This window comes from Orycteropus afer, unplaced genomic scaffold, assembly GCF_000298275.1.
Source record: "Orycteropus afer afer isolate SDZICR_OR568_19922 unplaced genomic scaffold, OryAfe1.0 scaffold00376, whole genome shotgun sequence".
Taxonomy (NCBI): Eukaryota; Metazoa; Chordata; class Mammalia; order Tubulidentata; family Orycteropodidae; genus Orycteropus; species Orycteropus afer.
The window spans coordinates 1,792,775-1,806,696 of NW_006921963.1; the positions used below are offsets into that span (position 1 = coordinate 1,792,775).

Here is a 13,922-nt window from a genome sequence, read left to right on the forward strand (position 1 = left end):
GGATGAACTAATACTGATACTTTAATATTACCTAAAATCTCTAGTTATGTAAGGGTTCATGCTTTGTGTTTTACAGGCCTATTCCTCCCCAGTGATTTTTGTGGCTCTTTCTGGCAGGTAGCAAGCCTCCCATCCATCCTGCTTCTCTTGTATGGGCAGGAAACAGACCTCTCACCTATCATTGTCCTCCTCTATGACAGGAAACCAACTTCCCACCATGCTCCTTTTCTATACACCAGCAGCATCAATCAGAGAATGGGTTCTCCATAAACCTCTGTTGACTGGTAGACTGGCTGAGGGAAAATGAAGAGAAAGGGAAGGAAAAAATGAAAAAGAAAGAGACAAAGAGGAGAGAGACTAAAATAGAGATTAAGGAAGAAAGATGAGGAGAGAGTAGAGAGAAATAAGGGCAAAGATTCTCCCAGTTCCACCTTCTCCAGCTCCAAACTCTCCCCTAAGCTCTTCCCCATATATTGTCAACAGGGGCAATGTCACCTTTAATGGGGAGAAAACTGGTTCTTGGGGATTAAAAGCAAAATACCACAATGACCCTCCAATGGTCAACTCTACTTGGCAAATTCTTAACTTTAGTGTACAAATTTCTTTCATCAGAAGAAATTGAAGTTTTCTCCTTAGGAGGTGATAATAAAAAGGAGACTAAGACATGCCTTAGTTCTCTAGTGCTGCTATAACAAAACGCCACAAGTGGATGGCTTCAACAAACAGGAATTAGCTCTCTCACAGTTTAGGAGTCTGGAACTCTGAGTTCAGAGTGCCGGCTCTAGGGGCTGGGTGGAGGAAGCCCCTAGACCTCGGGCTTTAGCTCTGCCTCTTGTTCAAGGCCCATTGGAGTTGGAGGCTTGTCCTAACTTCTGCAGCTGCTGGCTGCTGAGGCTGACGAACCCAAGATCGACAGGTAAAATGGCACAATCCCAAGATCAGCAGGCAACATGGCAGGCCATTGGCTCAAGTCCAGGAAGAATCGATCAGCAGGCAGCACAGCAGGCCACTGGTTCAAGTCCAGGACCTGGAGGTGAAGACTAGGCCAGATGCAGGATCCACAATGTGCCAAAAAGCTAGAGAACTTTCCCAAGTTTCTCCATGTATACTGGAAGCACGCCACACACAAAAAGCAACTGACTAACTGCACAAAGCAGAGTCCACCACTGAGTTGATTACCCCACATCCAATCTCATCCTGGGGAATAACTGCATCCAGCCACCACGCCACTCGGAATCACAGCCCAGCCAAGTGGATACACAACCTTAACTACCACAAGACAGGTGAGTGGACAATGGGATATTATCCTTCCATCAAAAGGAATGAAATTCTAATACAGGCCACAACATGGATGAGCCTGAAAACGTTATGCTCAGTCAAAGAAGCCAAACACAAAAGACCGCTTATTACATGATTCTTTTTGTGTGAAATGTCTACATATGCAAATCAATAGAGTCAGAAAGTATGTTGGGTGGTTGCTGAGAGTAGGGAGCTGAAGGTGGCAGGAGACTGATGACTAAAGGACATGGGGTTTCCCTTTGTGATGATGAAAATGTTCTAAAACTGACCATAGTTGCACATATTTGTGAATATACTGAAAACCAATGAATTGTATACTATAAATAGATGGGATTTATGGTATGCAGATTATATCTCAACAAAGTGGTTTTAAAAATAAAGGTTGAGAAACACTGCCTAGACCTATGAGCCTAGTCATCATCACTTGAATATTCCAAACAGCTAAACTGCAAACGTGTACATGGGCTTCCCCCTCTGTGCTCACCACCATCCACTGTTGTTGATTCCGACTTATAATGACCCATGTGTATCAGAGCAGAACAGGACTCACTCTACAGGGTTTAGGCTGGTTGATGTCTTAGAAACAGATCACCAGGCCCGTCTTCTGAGGCACCTCTGGGTGGACTCACACCTCCAAGCTTCCGGTTAGTGGCCAAGTGCATTAACAGTTTGTACCAGGGACTCCTCCTCTGTGCTATCCTAGATCCTTCCCCTTATCCCCAAACTCTTCATTACCCTCTCCTTAATACTGCACAAGTCTGTTCCCACCTCTCCATTCCCAGTACCACTGTCTCATTTGTTTCTTCATTCATTCATTCAGCAGATACCTACAGAGCATCCACAGCGAGCCAGGCACTATACTGGGTACAAGTCACAGCAATGAACAAAGTACAAGTGGCCCCTGCTTTCGTGGTGCTCACATTCTAGTAGGGGAAAGAAATACGCAAACCAATGACCAAAGCAGGCATTTCAGCTAATAATAAATGTAAGGAGGAAAATAAAATGGTTCTGTAATAGCAAACAATGATAGGGGTAATGGGAGAGCCACTTCTAGGGCAGCTGAGACATGAATGAGTGGAAGGAGCCAGCCATGCCAGGTGTTGGTTACTGAAATAAGCTTCTGCTGTCTCCCTTCTTCAGACACCCTGCATCCCCTTCTCCACACAAACAGGGACAAAGATCTGTCTGAAACACACATCCAATGGCTGTACTCAGAGCACAAGTGAAATACCTCAGAGCATCATGCAAGGCCCTTTGCGATCAGACTGCCCTAATTTTCATTGCATTCTTTCTCCCAACCACTCTGCGTGCACACACCGTGTGTTCCCGAGTGCTTCTCTTCCTCATCCACCACTGAACAGGACATCTCCTATGCAGCTTCCTGAAGGACCCACCTTAATCTCTCTCAAGGTTTTGTTCAGTCTTCCCTGACTCTCCAGTATTAAGGAGACAGTCCCTCCTCTGTGCCCAGTGTCCATTATACCTAGGTTTGATGGAGTACCACCCCTTTACTGTAAGTTTAATGAGGGTAACTCCAGGAATGCAATGTAGACTAAACCCAGTCAAAGCTATTCATCCTCCCAACTCCAGTGACTGGCTCAAGGAGAGCAATCTGGCCAAAATTATGCCAACAAACATCAGACTCATTACTTTTATTGAGAATGATGGGAAGAAAGTCTTTCTCTTTTTCTTGAATGTGAAGCTGAGAACATGGAACCCTGGAATGCCAGGGGCCACCACAGAAAAAGAATTTGCCTAAGGGTGAAGTCAACAGAGGAAAACTAGGTCACGGACAGGGAGATAAATGACATCGTTTGAGCCCCTGGATCCAGTTCTGCCTGAAGTCCATCCCTGAACTTTTCAGTACTTTGAACCAAAAACTTCCTTTCTATTAGACAACAGCCAGTTTAAGATTCTGTCACTTTCAAACAAATATCAACTTGATATTAAAATTGGCTTCATGCTTATCTATTTTCCCCAATGAGATTGTAATCTCTTACACAGGAAAAATTCCATTATCTCTGAAAACAAACACAGAGTAAGCACTCAATAACTGTATTTTTGAATGTATGAAGACAAGAACAGGAAGAAGCGGGAGAAAGAAATGAAGAAAGAGAACAGGAGAGAAACTGTGCCCAGACAGTGTTTGAAAAGGAGGGCTTCCCCACAGGGCTGGAGCCTGAGCATCCAAGAGACTCTCCACTGCCCACATCAGCCCTGGTTCCCCTGGAGTGTGGGCACAGGAGAGGCCAGCTCAGGTGGGACCGCCCTCACTGGCAACCCACTCAAGCTTGGGTTACTTTCACTTTGGTTTATAGTACCAAGGGAGCAAGAGGGTCTTCTGAAGTGCCTAGGTGGGGCTCAGAATCTAAATCCTGGTCCTCAAGAACTTAACTAAGACATCCTCTGCTCAGCCTCTCATTCCTTATGAAGACCGAGGGGAGAGAGTCGCTTTGGTTTGAGTGATTCCCACCAGTCTTACTGCTCAGTCAGAAAGTGGGACCCATGTTCACTTACGGAAGCGCGGCCAAAAGAAAAGGTGGCATAGAGGACCTGGACACTTGCCAATATTTCCACGCCAAGCAATTAATCTGAAAGGATGAAACAGGTCTAGGAATTTAGTTCAATAATTATTATTATAAATAGTTATCAATACTATAAATTACTATTATTATAAACATGGCTCAATATTTGGTCCTAAATCATCACAAATAGTCCTTTCTGTGTGCCAGGCACTGTTCTATATGCTTCCAAAAACTCACTGCTATCGAGTCAATTCTGACTCATAGTGACCCCATTGGGTTTCTGAGGCAGTAAATCTTTACAGAAGTAGGTTGCCCCATCTTTCTTCCAGCAGAGTGGCTGATGGGTTTGAACTGCCAACCTTCTGGTTAGCAGTCATATGCCTTAGGCACTACACCACTAGAGCTCCTTAAGTGCTTTATAGATGTTCACTTAATTAATATAACATCCTGTACTGTAGGTACCATCACTGTGCCCATTATATGGATGAGGAAACGAAGGCAATAATGAGAGACACACAAAATTTAAGTATGAGGCTGCACCTCACAGTTTTGTTCATAACCACAATAAACTGAGATACAACCTTAATGTCCCTCAGCAGGAATCAGTTAAGTAAACTATGATGCAAGCTATGGTTTAAGCATACAATGGAATACTATGCAACTATTTTGGTTTAATAAGGTAGATTTTGGGAGCTCTGGTAGCGTAGTGCCTAAGGCACTTGACTGCTAACCAGAAGGCTGGTGGTTCAAACCCATCAGCCACTCCTCGGAAGGAAGATGGGGCAATCTACTTTCATAGTGATACTGCCTTGGAAACCCAAGGAGGGGTCGCTATGAGTCAGTTCAGACTCAATGGCACATAACAACAACGACAACAAGGTAGATTTATATATATTAATATGAAATTATGCCTATGCCTTATTTTATATAAAAATCCAAAAACCCACTGCCATAGAGTCTATTCCAACTCATAGTGACCCGACAGTACAGAGTAGCACTGCCCCATAGGGTTTCCAAGGCTATAAATCTTTATGAAAGCAGACTGCTTCATCTTTCTCCCACAGAGCGGCTGGTGAGTTCGAACTGCCCATCTCTCATTTAGCAGCTGAGCACTTAACCACTGCACCACCAGGGCTCCTTATTATAAAGTGAACCAGATCAGTATGTATAATAAGCTCAATTGTGTTTTAAAATTACATATAAATGTTTCATTTATTTAAAAAAGTTTCAAAGGCAATAGCAAACTTTTCACTGCAGTTACTTCTAACCAAGGGTTTCTGAACTCCAGCACTATTGACATTTAGGAGGTTGGGCAATCTACTTCCACAGTGGTACCACCTCAGAAACACAAGGAGGAGTCGCTGTGAGTGGGATCCGACTCAACGGCAGTGGGTTTGGTTTGGTTTCTGGTCTTTATTGTTGGAGGCTGTCCCACGCCTTGTAGAGAGCATGGCAGCACCCTTACCTCTGTCCACTGGCTTCCAACAGCCCTCCCACACACACACACACACTACGACATCCAAAAATGTCTCCAGATTTTGTCAAATGTTCCCTGGAGGACAAAATTATCTCCTGCTCAATTCAGAACTGCTGCTGTACAGGCAGATTAAGAGAACTTTGACTTTCTCTGTATTTACTTTTATAAATACATAATGATTATTTATGTGTCTTCAGCAAAAATGAAAATAATAAAGACAGATTTTCTAATTAACTGGTATTTGAAGGTTCTGGGAACTGGGGAGAGTCTGGGTACGTAGTTTGTTGGGGCAACTCTTCCTGCTTGAACATGTAGGTCTTCCTCGATGTAGGTCTGACCTCCATCCATTTGATCTGGTATCACCTTCCGTGTTTGGCCAGGGCTTTTATTAGCAAGCAGTTGTTCTCACCTGGGAACTGGTTAGAAATGCAAATTCTGGGGCCTCATCCCAGACTGACCTACAGAAAATCTGGGGTGGGGCCCCCACAATTGGTGTTTTAAAAAGCCTTCCAGGTGATGCTCATGGAAGCTCATGTTTGAGAACCACAGATATAATATACAATCCAAGGGATAACAGGGCTTCATTAAAACTGCACATGCCCTAATGATTGAAGGGATAATATACCAATGTATTTCCAATTCACTAGTGGGAAACTTTGAGTTCCGGTCTAAAGCACACCGGCACCAGAGTTGGGAAAACACCTTGCCTACTCACTTGCTCGCCCTCTCGGGATTCCGTAGAGAGCTAACAATTTACACTCACAGCCTAGACACTTTCCTTCACTTGCCACCATCGAGTAGATTCCCACTCATGGTGAGCACATGAGTTACAGAGTAGAACTATTCCATAGGGTTTTCCTGGGTGTAATATTTATGGGAAGGCACCCTGGTCATGCAACAGTTAAGCGCTCAGCTGCTAAGGTTCGAACCCACCAGCCACTCTGCAGGAGAAAGATGGGGCAGTCTGCCTCCAGAAAGATTATAGCCTTGAAACCCTATGGGTTGGTTCTACTCTGTCGTCTAGGGTCACGATGAATCTGATTCGACTCAGTGACAATGGATTTTTAATCTTTACAGAAGCAGATCACCAGGCGTTTCTTTGGCAGCATCACTGATGGATTTGAACTACCAGCCTTTAGGTTATTAGCCAAGTAAACTGTACAGCCAGAGACCTTTATACCTGCTTAACCAAAAAGCCAAACCCACTGCTCTTAAATCAATTCCCACTCATAGTGACCCCAGAGGACAGAGTAGAACTGCCCCATAGGGTTTCCAAGGCTGTAAATCTTTACAGAAGCAGACTGCCTCATCTTTATCCTACAGAGTGGCTGGTGGGTATGAACTGCTGATCTTTTGGTTAGCAGCCCAATGCTTTAACCATGACACCATCAGAGCTCCTTTGTACTTGCTTAGATACTATGAAAAGTCGGTTATTGCCTCTTGTCTCCCTAAGGGTTGAAGAGTCTCTACAACAGTTTGGAAATGAAAAAGACAATTCTCTTAGACTCTTGCTCACATTCAGGAAGGACAGGACTGTTAGGGATTGATTCCAGCCCAGGAGACCATAATTATGAACATGCAAGATGGGACACCTACAAATACATTTTAAGGTTCAAATCTGAGTATGGAAGGAGCAATCTGCTGAAACTTTGACTGATGATAGGAGTATTTAGACCTTTTAAAAAATAAACTGGAGAAGATCGGGCTCACTATTTTGCCCCAAATCATTAGCTGCACCTGGACAAATCTGACAGAAGTATCTTTGGCCATCACAGTCAACCCAGACTAGCGACCTGGGTAGAGAGAGAAATCAAAAGCAGGAACATGTTTGACGATACCTGATACGGTGACAGCATGGAGAGGCTGTTCTCAAAATACTGGAAACTGGCCAGGAAGGAGTCCACGCTCATGGCTTCAATGTGTGAGCACCTCACACCTTTGATCAGCTGCCCTGCGCTAGAAAACGAGACAACGGACCCAGGAGAAGAAGGGTGGGGAACAGAGAGGAAACAAGGAGTGAGAGAAGGCAGAGTTGATGTGACACAGGTGACAGATGTGACTGTCCAGCTCTCCCTCCTGGGAAATCAGGCTCCTCTGGAGTAAGACTCCAAAGGGCTTTGTAGCCCCCAGGCAAGTTACATTCTCCTACCTCAGGAGCTCATAGGGCCTTCTGGTTGTCTTTGACAGCAGCTCATATAGGAACAAGGCCTAAGGGAAGAGAATGTCAGGGTTGATGGAGAACTCACTGTGTGCCCAACACCGTGAACCCCTGTGAGGAAGGGATGCTACAATCCCATTGTACAGATGGGAAAATGGAGGCTTCACTGCTTATGTTATTTTATTTACCCAAAATCAAAAACCAAACCCATTGCCCTCGTTCGATTCTGACTCATTCACAACTCTATAGGACAGAGTAGAACCACCCAATAAAGTTTCCAAGGCTGTAAATCTTCACAGAAGCAGACTGCCACATCTTGCTCCCATGGAGCAGCTGTCAAGCCCTAACCACCAACCTTTCAGTTAGCAGCTGAGTGCTTAACCACTGTGCCACTACCAAATCCAAAGAACCAAACCCACTGCCACTGAGTCAATTCCAACACATAGCAACTCTCATTGGGTTTCCAAGGTGGTAAATCTTTATGGATTTCTGGTAGCATAGTGGCTAAGACACTTGCCTGCTAACCAGACGGCTGGCAGTTCAAACCCACCAGCCACTCCTCAGAAGGAAGGCTGGGCAATCCTACTTCCGTAGTGATACTGCCTCGGAAACCCAAGGAGGGGTCGCTATGAGTCGGGTTTGACTCGACGGCACATAACAACAACAACAACAACAAATCTTTATGGAAGTAGATTGCCCCATCTTCCTTCCACAGAGAGGCTGGTGGGTTTGAACCACCAGCCTTCTGGTTACCAGTCAAATGTCTTAGGCACTATGCCACCAGAGCTCCTTTACTGTGCCAATAGAGCTCCTTTGCCACTCACCCAGGCCCATACAATTGCTAAGTAGCAGACCTGAGATTTGAACTGGTGTCCATATAATTCCAGAGCCCCTGTGCACACACTCCTGGTAACTCCCTGTTTTGGTTACTTTATGCCATTCTAATAGAAATAATATTCACAGGTGCAATAGCTTTAACAAACAGGAGTTTAATCTCTTCTAGTTTTGGAGGCTGGAAGTCCAAGTTCAAGGTGCCAGGCTCTAGGGGCTGGGTGAAAGCCCCTTGACCCTGGGCTTCAGCTCTGCCTCTTGCTCCTGGCCCACTGAAGCTTGGGCTTCTCTTCACTCAGGCAGCTGATGGCTGCTGAGGCTGACAAACTTAAGGTTAACAAGTAAAATTACAAACTCCCTGATATTACCAAATCAGTCTCCAGGTCATTGATTCAAGTCCATTAAAAGTCTCAAGATTAGCAGAGCATGGCAGGCTGCTGAAGAAGATAGCTATGCAGGGTCCAAGCATGCCAAAAAGATGAGACCATTCTCAAAGCTTCTCCTTACATACAGAAAGCAGACCACATCCCTAAAGCAGCTACTCAGCTCATGGAAGATTCCGCCATGGAGTTGATCACCAGTCTCATCATGGGGAATAACCACCACCAGCTGCCCAGCCACTCAAAACCAGGCCCGGCCAGGTTGACACATAACCCTAACTGCCACACTCCCTATGTTCTAAGAGCGGATGAGGAGCAAAGGCAACAGGCAGTAAGGTTGGAGGTCTGCCTCCTATGCTTTATGAAGCTGCTGACCAAAGTCGAGGACTCTTTGTAACCTCTATTTACATCTCCACCTACTTATTCCTAAACACACAACACCCCAGAAAGCAAAAGTGAAAGACAGATGGATAGACCAGGCCATACTAGAAAGTACCACCAATAAAGTAACTCCTATTCACAGCGTGCACTCTCCTCAAATCCTCCCAGATGAGCACTCTAGGAGAACAACACATAGTAGTCAGGGGAGTCGTTTGTTTTAAGGAATGTAATTTTGCAGAATACCTAACTTGTAGATGCGATCAAGTATGATATCCATCTATTTTATAGACTCTGTAACTTTGAACGTAATTCCCCAAGCAGAATAAATTATGAGCTAGAGTTATGTGGAGGCATCTGTGACATGGCAGCTGAGGTCCTTAAGCATCATAAAGACCCAGGCAAAAAACAACAGAGGAGCACGTCCTCTGCGTGGCCCCAGAGATGTCCTCAGGCACAAGGGCAAGTTTTGTAGCCCTCCCACGGTCCTCTCCATTTCAGGAAATGGTAACTGCACCAACATAGTTGCTGAGACAAAAGTATCTTGAAGTCATCTGTGACAGAATATGTTTTCCAAAATGGCCACAACTGTATTTCCTGTCCAACAGGCTCTTCCAGAACCTCATCACTGTCCCCATCAAGAGGTGGGGTCTACGTTCCCTGTGCTTGAACCTGAGGGGGCCTTTGTCATACCTTAATGAATAGAGCACAGCAGAAGTGACACTGTGATTTCTAAGGTTAAGTCACCAACGGGGAGAGCCCTGAACCTGGGGAGCCCTGAACCACCCATGTAACAAGTCTAGCCACCTGGAAGCCACCCTGAAGCCACAGAGCTAGAGAAATCACATGGAGATAGAGAGAGGTGCCCTCAGCTGCTTGAGTCTTGCCAGCCCACATATCAGACCCAGCCTCCAGATGGTTCTAGCCCCAGCCACCATCTTAATCCAACCCTCTGAGATATCATGAGCAAGAAACCCCCAAGAATTATGCAAGAAAATAATCAAACGATTGCCAGTGTTTTAAGCTACTAAATTTGGAGGTAGTTTGTTACACAGAAAGAGATCATTGGTTCGTCATCTTTGATCCCACTCTATCACACCCCATATCCAACCTGACAGAAAATTTCACTGGCTTTACCTTCAAAATATATCCAGAATCTGACCATTGGTCACCACCTGTATTGTCACCACTCCATTCAAGCCACTAATACCTCCCACCTGGATTATGTAGTAACTTCCTCACTGGGCTCTTGGCTTCCACCCTTGCTTGCCTCAGTTTGGAGCCCACACAACAGCTGGGTGAAACGTTTTAGAATACAAGTCAGATGACGTCTTTTCTCAAACCCTCCATAGCTCCTCTTCTCACCCAGGATAGAAATCAGCATTCTCACAATGGCCTACAAGGTCCAATGAGCAGCCCCTCCATAACCTCTGACTTCTCCTCCTACTACCCTCCCCTCACATCACTCCAGCCCCTAGGCCTCTTTTCCCCTCACATCACTCCAGCCCCTAGGCCTCTTTTCCCCTCACATCACTCCAGCCCCTAGGCCTCTTCTCCCCTCACATCACTCTAGCTCCTCTGGCCTCCTTGCTATTCCTCAGACTCCAGGCTCAGCTGTTCCTTCTACCTAGAACACTCTTCCCCAGGTAGCTTCATGACTCCCTCCCTCCTCTCCATCAACTCTGTGCTCAAATGGCCCCTATTGATGAGGTGGTCCCTCGTTATTCCATCAAAAATTCCTCATTCCCCACCCTCCAGAATGCTTTTGCTCTGTTCTTTACTTTCTTCATGACCACTTAGTGTCATCTAACCAGTAGCTAGATGTTGTCAAATTGACTCCTACGCATGGCGACCGCCATGTGTGTCAGAGGTGAACTGTTCTCCATTAGGTTGCCAGTGGCTCATTTTACAGAAGTAGGTTGTCAGGCTTTTTTTTTCTGAGGTGCCTCTGGGTAGACTTGAACTTCCAACGTTTAGGTTAGCAGCCAAGCACGTAAACAGTCCCAGGGACTCCATCGTCACCTAACAGAGTGTATATTTTACTTTAAAAATCATTTCTTATCCATCTCCTTCCACTAGAACAGAAGCCCCAGGAGAGCCAAGAGCTTTGTTTTGTTCAGTCTGCATGCCCAGCACCATGAACAGTGCCTGTCACTTTTCAGGAAACATTCAGTAAACCTTCAATGAATGAATGAAATGAATGGCTGACTGAGTGAAAAGAAAGTTGGGGAAAGTTCTAAATGTAATGCCTCAGACTTGATAGCACCATGCTCCCCCAAAAGAGTACAATGGTGAATTTTACGTGTCAGCTTGGCTAGTCTATGTGCCCAGTCATTTGGTCAGACACTGGAGCTGGAGGTGTCTCTTCACTCAGGCAGCTGCTGGCTGCTGAGACTGACAAACCCAAAGTCGACAAATACAATGGCACAGTCCCAATATGACCACACAATACGGCAGGCCACTAGTTCAAGTCCCGAGACAGTCCCAAGATCATCAGGAAACACGGCAAGCTGCTAAATGAAGACTCGGCTATAAGCAGTGTCCAAGCATTCCATAAAGCTGACAAGACCCTCTCACAACTTCTCCTTGTGTACTGGAAGCAGACCACATTCCTAAGGCAGCTACTCAAATGCTCCAGTAGATTCCACCATGGAGCTCATTACCAATCTCATCATGGGGAACAACTACATCCAGCTGCCCAGCCACTCAAAACCAGGCCCAGCCAAGTTGACACAAAACCTTAACTACCACAATCACTGAGTCATATGAGAAATTATCCTCACTCTACACATGACAAAGGAGCTCTGATGGCCTAGCACTTAAGGCACTTGACTGCTAGCTAGAAGACTGGCGGTTCAAACCCACTAGCCACTCCTCAGAACAAAGGTTGGGCAATCTACTTCCATAGTGATACTGCCTTGGAAGCCCAAGGGGTCCCTATGAGTCGGATCCGACTCGACAGCAGTGCGTGTGTGCATGTACACATGAGAAAACTGAGGCCACCAAGGAAAAGTAGCTCCCCAAAAGCTAATAAGTGGCAGAGCCTGAGGTCGTGCTCAAGTCTTTATCTAACATTTTAACACTATGCTATTCAGCCTCCTGGATTTAATCACACAGAAGTACACTTCTTTTACCAAATTACAGTAACCTTAAAATTGACCTTCTTGAGAAGACAAAAAAAAAAAGACAGAAACTTGTCATTGAGCTGATTCCCACTCATGGTGACACCCTGTGTTTCAGAGTAGAACCCACACTCCACAGGGTTGTCAAAGTAGATCACCAGGCATTTCTTCCCAGGCATGCCTAGATGCCTTCAAACCACCAACCTTTCAGTTAGCTGATGAGCACATGAACAGTCTGTATCACCCAGGGTGTCTCCCGAGAAGGCAGGTAGTCAGAAATGCAGGCATGCTCTGTGGGAATCAACGTTATACCTGACTGCTCCGAAGCTCCTTTTCCTTTAGGACTGTAGAGTTGAATCCAGGTTCCCTCCACAAATCGAAGAGAGACACTTCCTTAAAGAAAGCGCCTTGTATGTCTACAAGAGCTGAGGCAGTGTCCCCTGCTTCTGTAATCTGCCAAAAGTGAGAAGAAACCTAAGAACCAGGTAAGTTGGGTAAGAGCCAGGCACTCTGCCCGGGGCTCCATAGACAATAAAATCCATCAGATACACTCAGCAACCCTATGATGGAGGATCTACAGTTATCCCCATGTTATAGATAAGGAAACTGAGGCTTAAAGATTAATTGGTTGACACTGTGGAAATAGGTTTGGTGATTCCTTAAAAAGCTGGAAATAGAAATACTATTTGATCCAGGAATCCCATTACTAGGTATATTTCCTAAAGAAGAGCCACGAAAAGATATATGCACTATTCACAATAGCAAAAAGATGGAAACAACCTAAGTGCCAATCAACCAAGGAATGGATAAACAAACTGTGGTATATATACACAATGGAATATTATGCAACCCTAAAGAATAATGTAGAATCTGCAAAACACCGCATAATGTGGATGAACTTGGAAGACATTATGCTGGGTGAAATAAGTCACTCACAGAAGGACAAATATTGTATTAGTCCACTATTGTAAAAAGTCAAGGAATGGTTTATACACAGAAGGAAACTTTGTTGGTTATGAGGGAGGGGAGGAAAAACTCCTAAAGAGGTTGAAAAACAGAAACCGAAAATTATTAGTAGTTACCAGGGGTAGGAGGGAGGGGGAAAAGGGAAGTTTTTGTTGGCAAGGGGCCATTGAACTTATGCTAATGATGGTGGAATATTTTGAAAAAGGACAGCAATAATGGTGGCACAACATGGAAAAATGTCATCAATGTCCCTGAGCTGTAGATGTGGAAGTTGGTATGTTGGCAAATGTCTTGTTATGCATGTTTTCACTACAACAAAAGTGAGGTGGGGTGGGGGGGGAGAAAGAAGCCCTAAAAAAAGACTAACTAGTTGAAAGTGAGCTTCAGGCCCCAGTCTGTTTGATTCCAAAACCCAAACTCTTCATTGTGACTGTATAAGCTACTGCTATCTGCAAGCTGTTAGTGGTTTAGGTCAAACCCCTAGGTTTGGTTTCTCAGCAGATTTTGCAATTGAACATAACAGGTCTGAGAGAGTAGGATGGCTGAAGGAGGCACTGCCAAGTGAGAAAGGAATGTCAGCGTGACTTTGTACCATGCAAGGGGCTTTCAGAGGCACTCTGAGGGCTTCTGGATTCATTTCCACATCAGAACAACAAAGTTTTAAGTATTATTTAATCAAGAAATCTGATTTTTAAAAGGATTCCAGATTAGTCTGACTAGGGAGAGGGAGAGGTCTGGGAGAAGTGTAGTCTGGCCAGAGAGGGTCTTTCTGGGAAGAAGAGAACA

The 13,922-nt window shown here is 45.0% G+C and overlaps 1 protein-coding gene across 1 annotated transcript in view; it reads right to left on the reverse strand.

Annotated features, from left to right (window-relative positions):
• The window catches only part of OTOA (otoancorin), a 117,837-nt gene that overhangs the window by 43,094 nt on the left and 60,821 nt on the right, over window positions 1–13,922 (reverse strand). The window contains exons 12-15 of the mRNA XM_007953194.1: window positions 12,483–12,623; window positions 7,451–7,509; window positions 7,140–7,257; window positions 3,817–3,890 (exon numbers count right to left, since the gene is read on the reverse strand). Of these exons, the coding sequence (XP_007951385.1) occupies window positions 3,817–3,890; window positions 7,140–7,257; window positions 7,451–7,509; window positions 12,483–12,623 (392 nt within the window). The remainder of the gene's footprint in view (window positions 1–3,816; window positions 3,891–7,139; window positions 7,258–7,450; window positions 7,510–12,482; window positions 12,624–13,922) is intronic.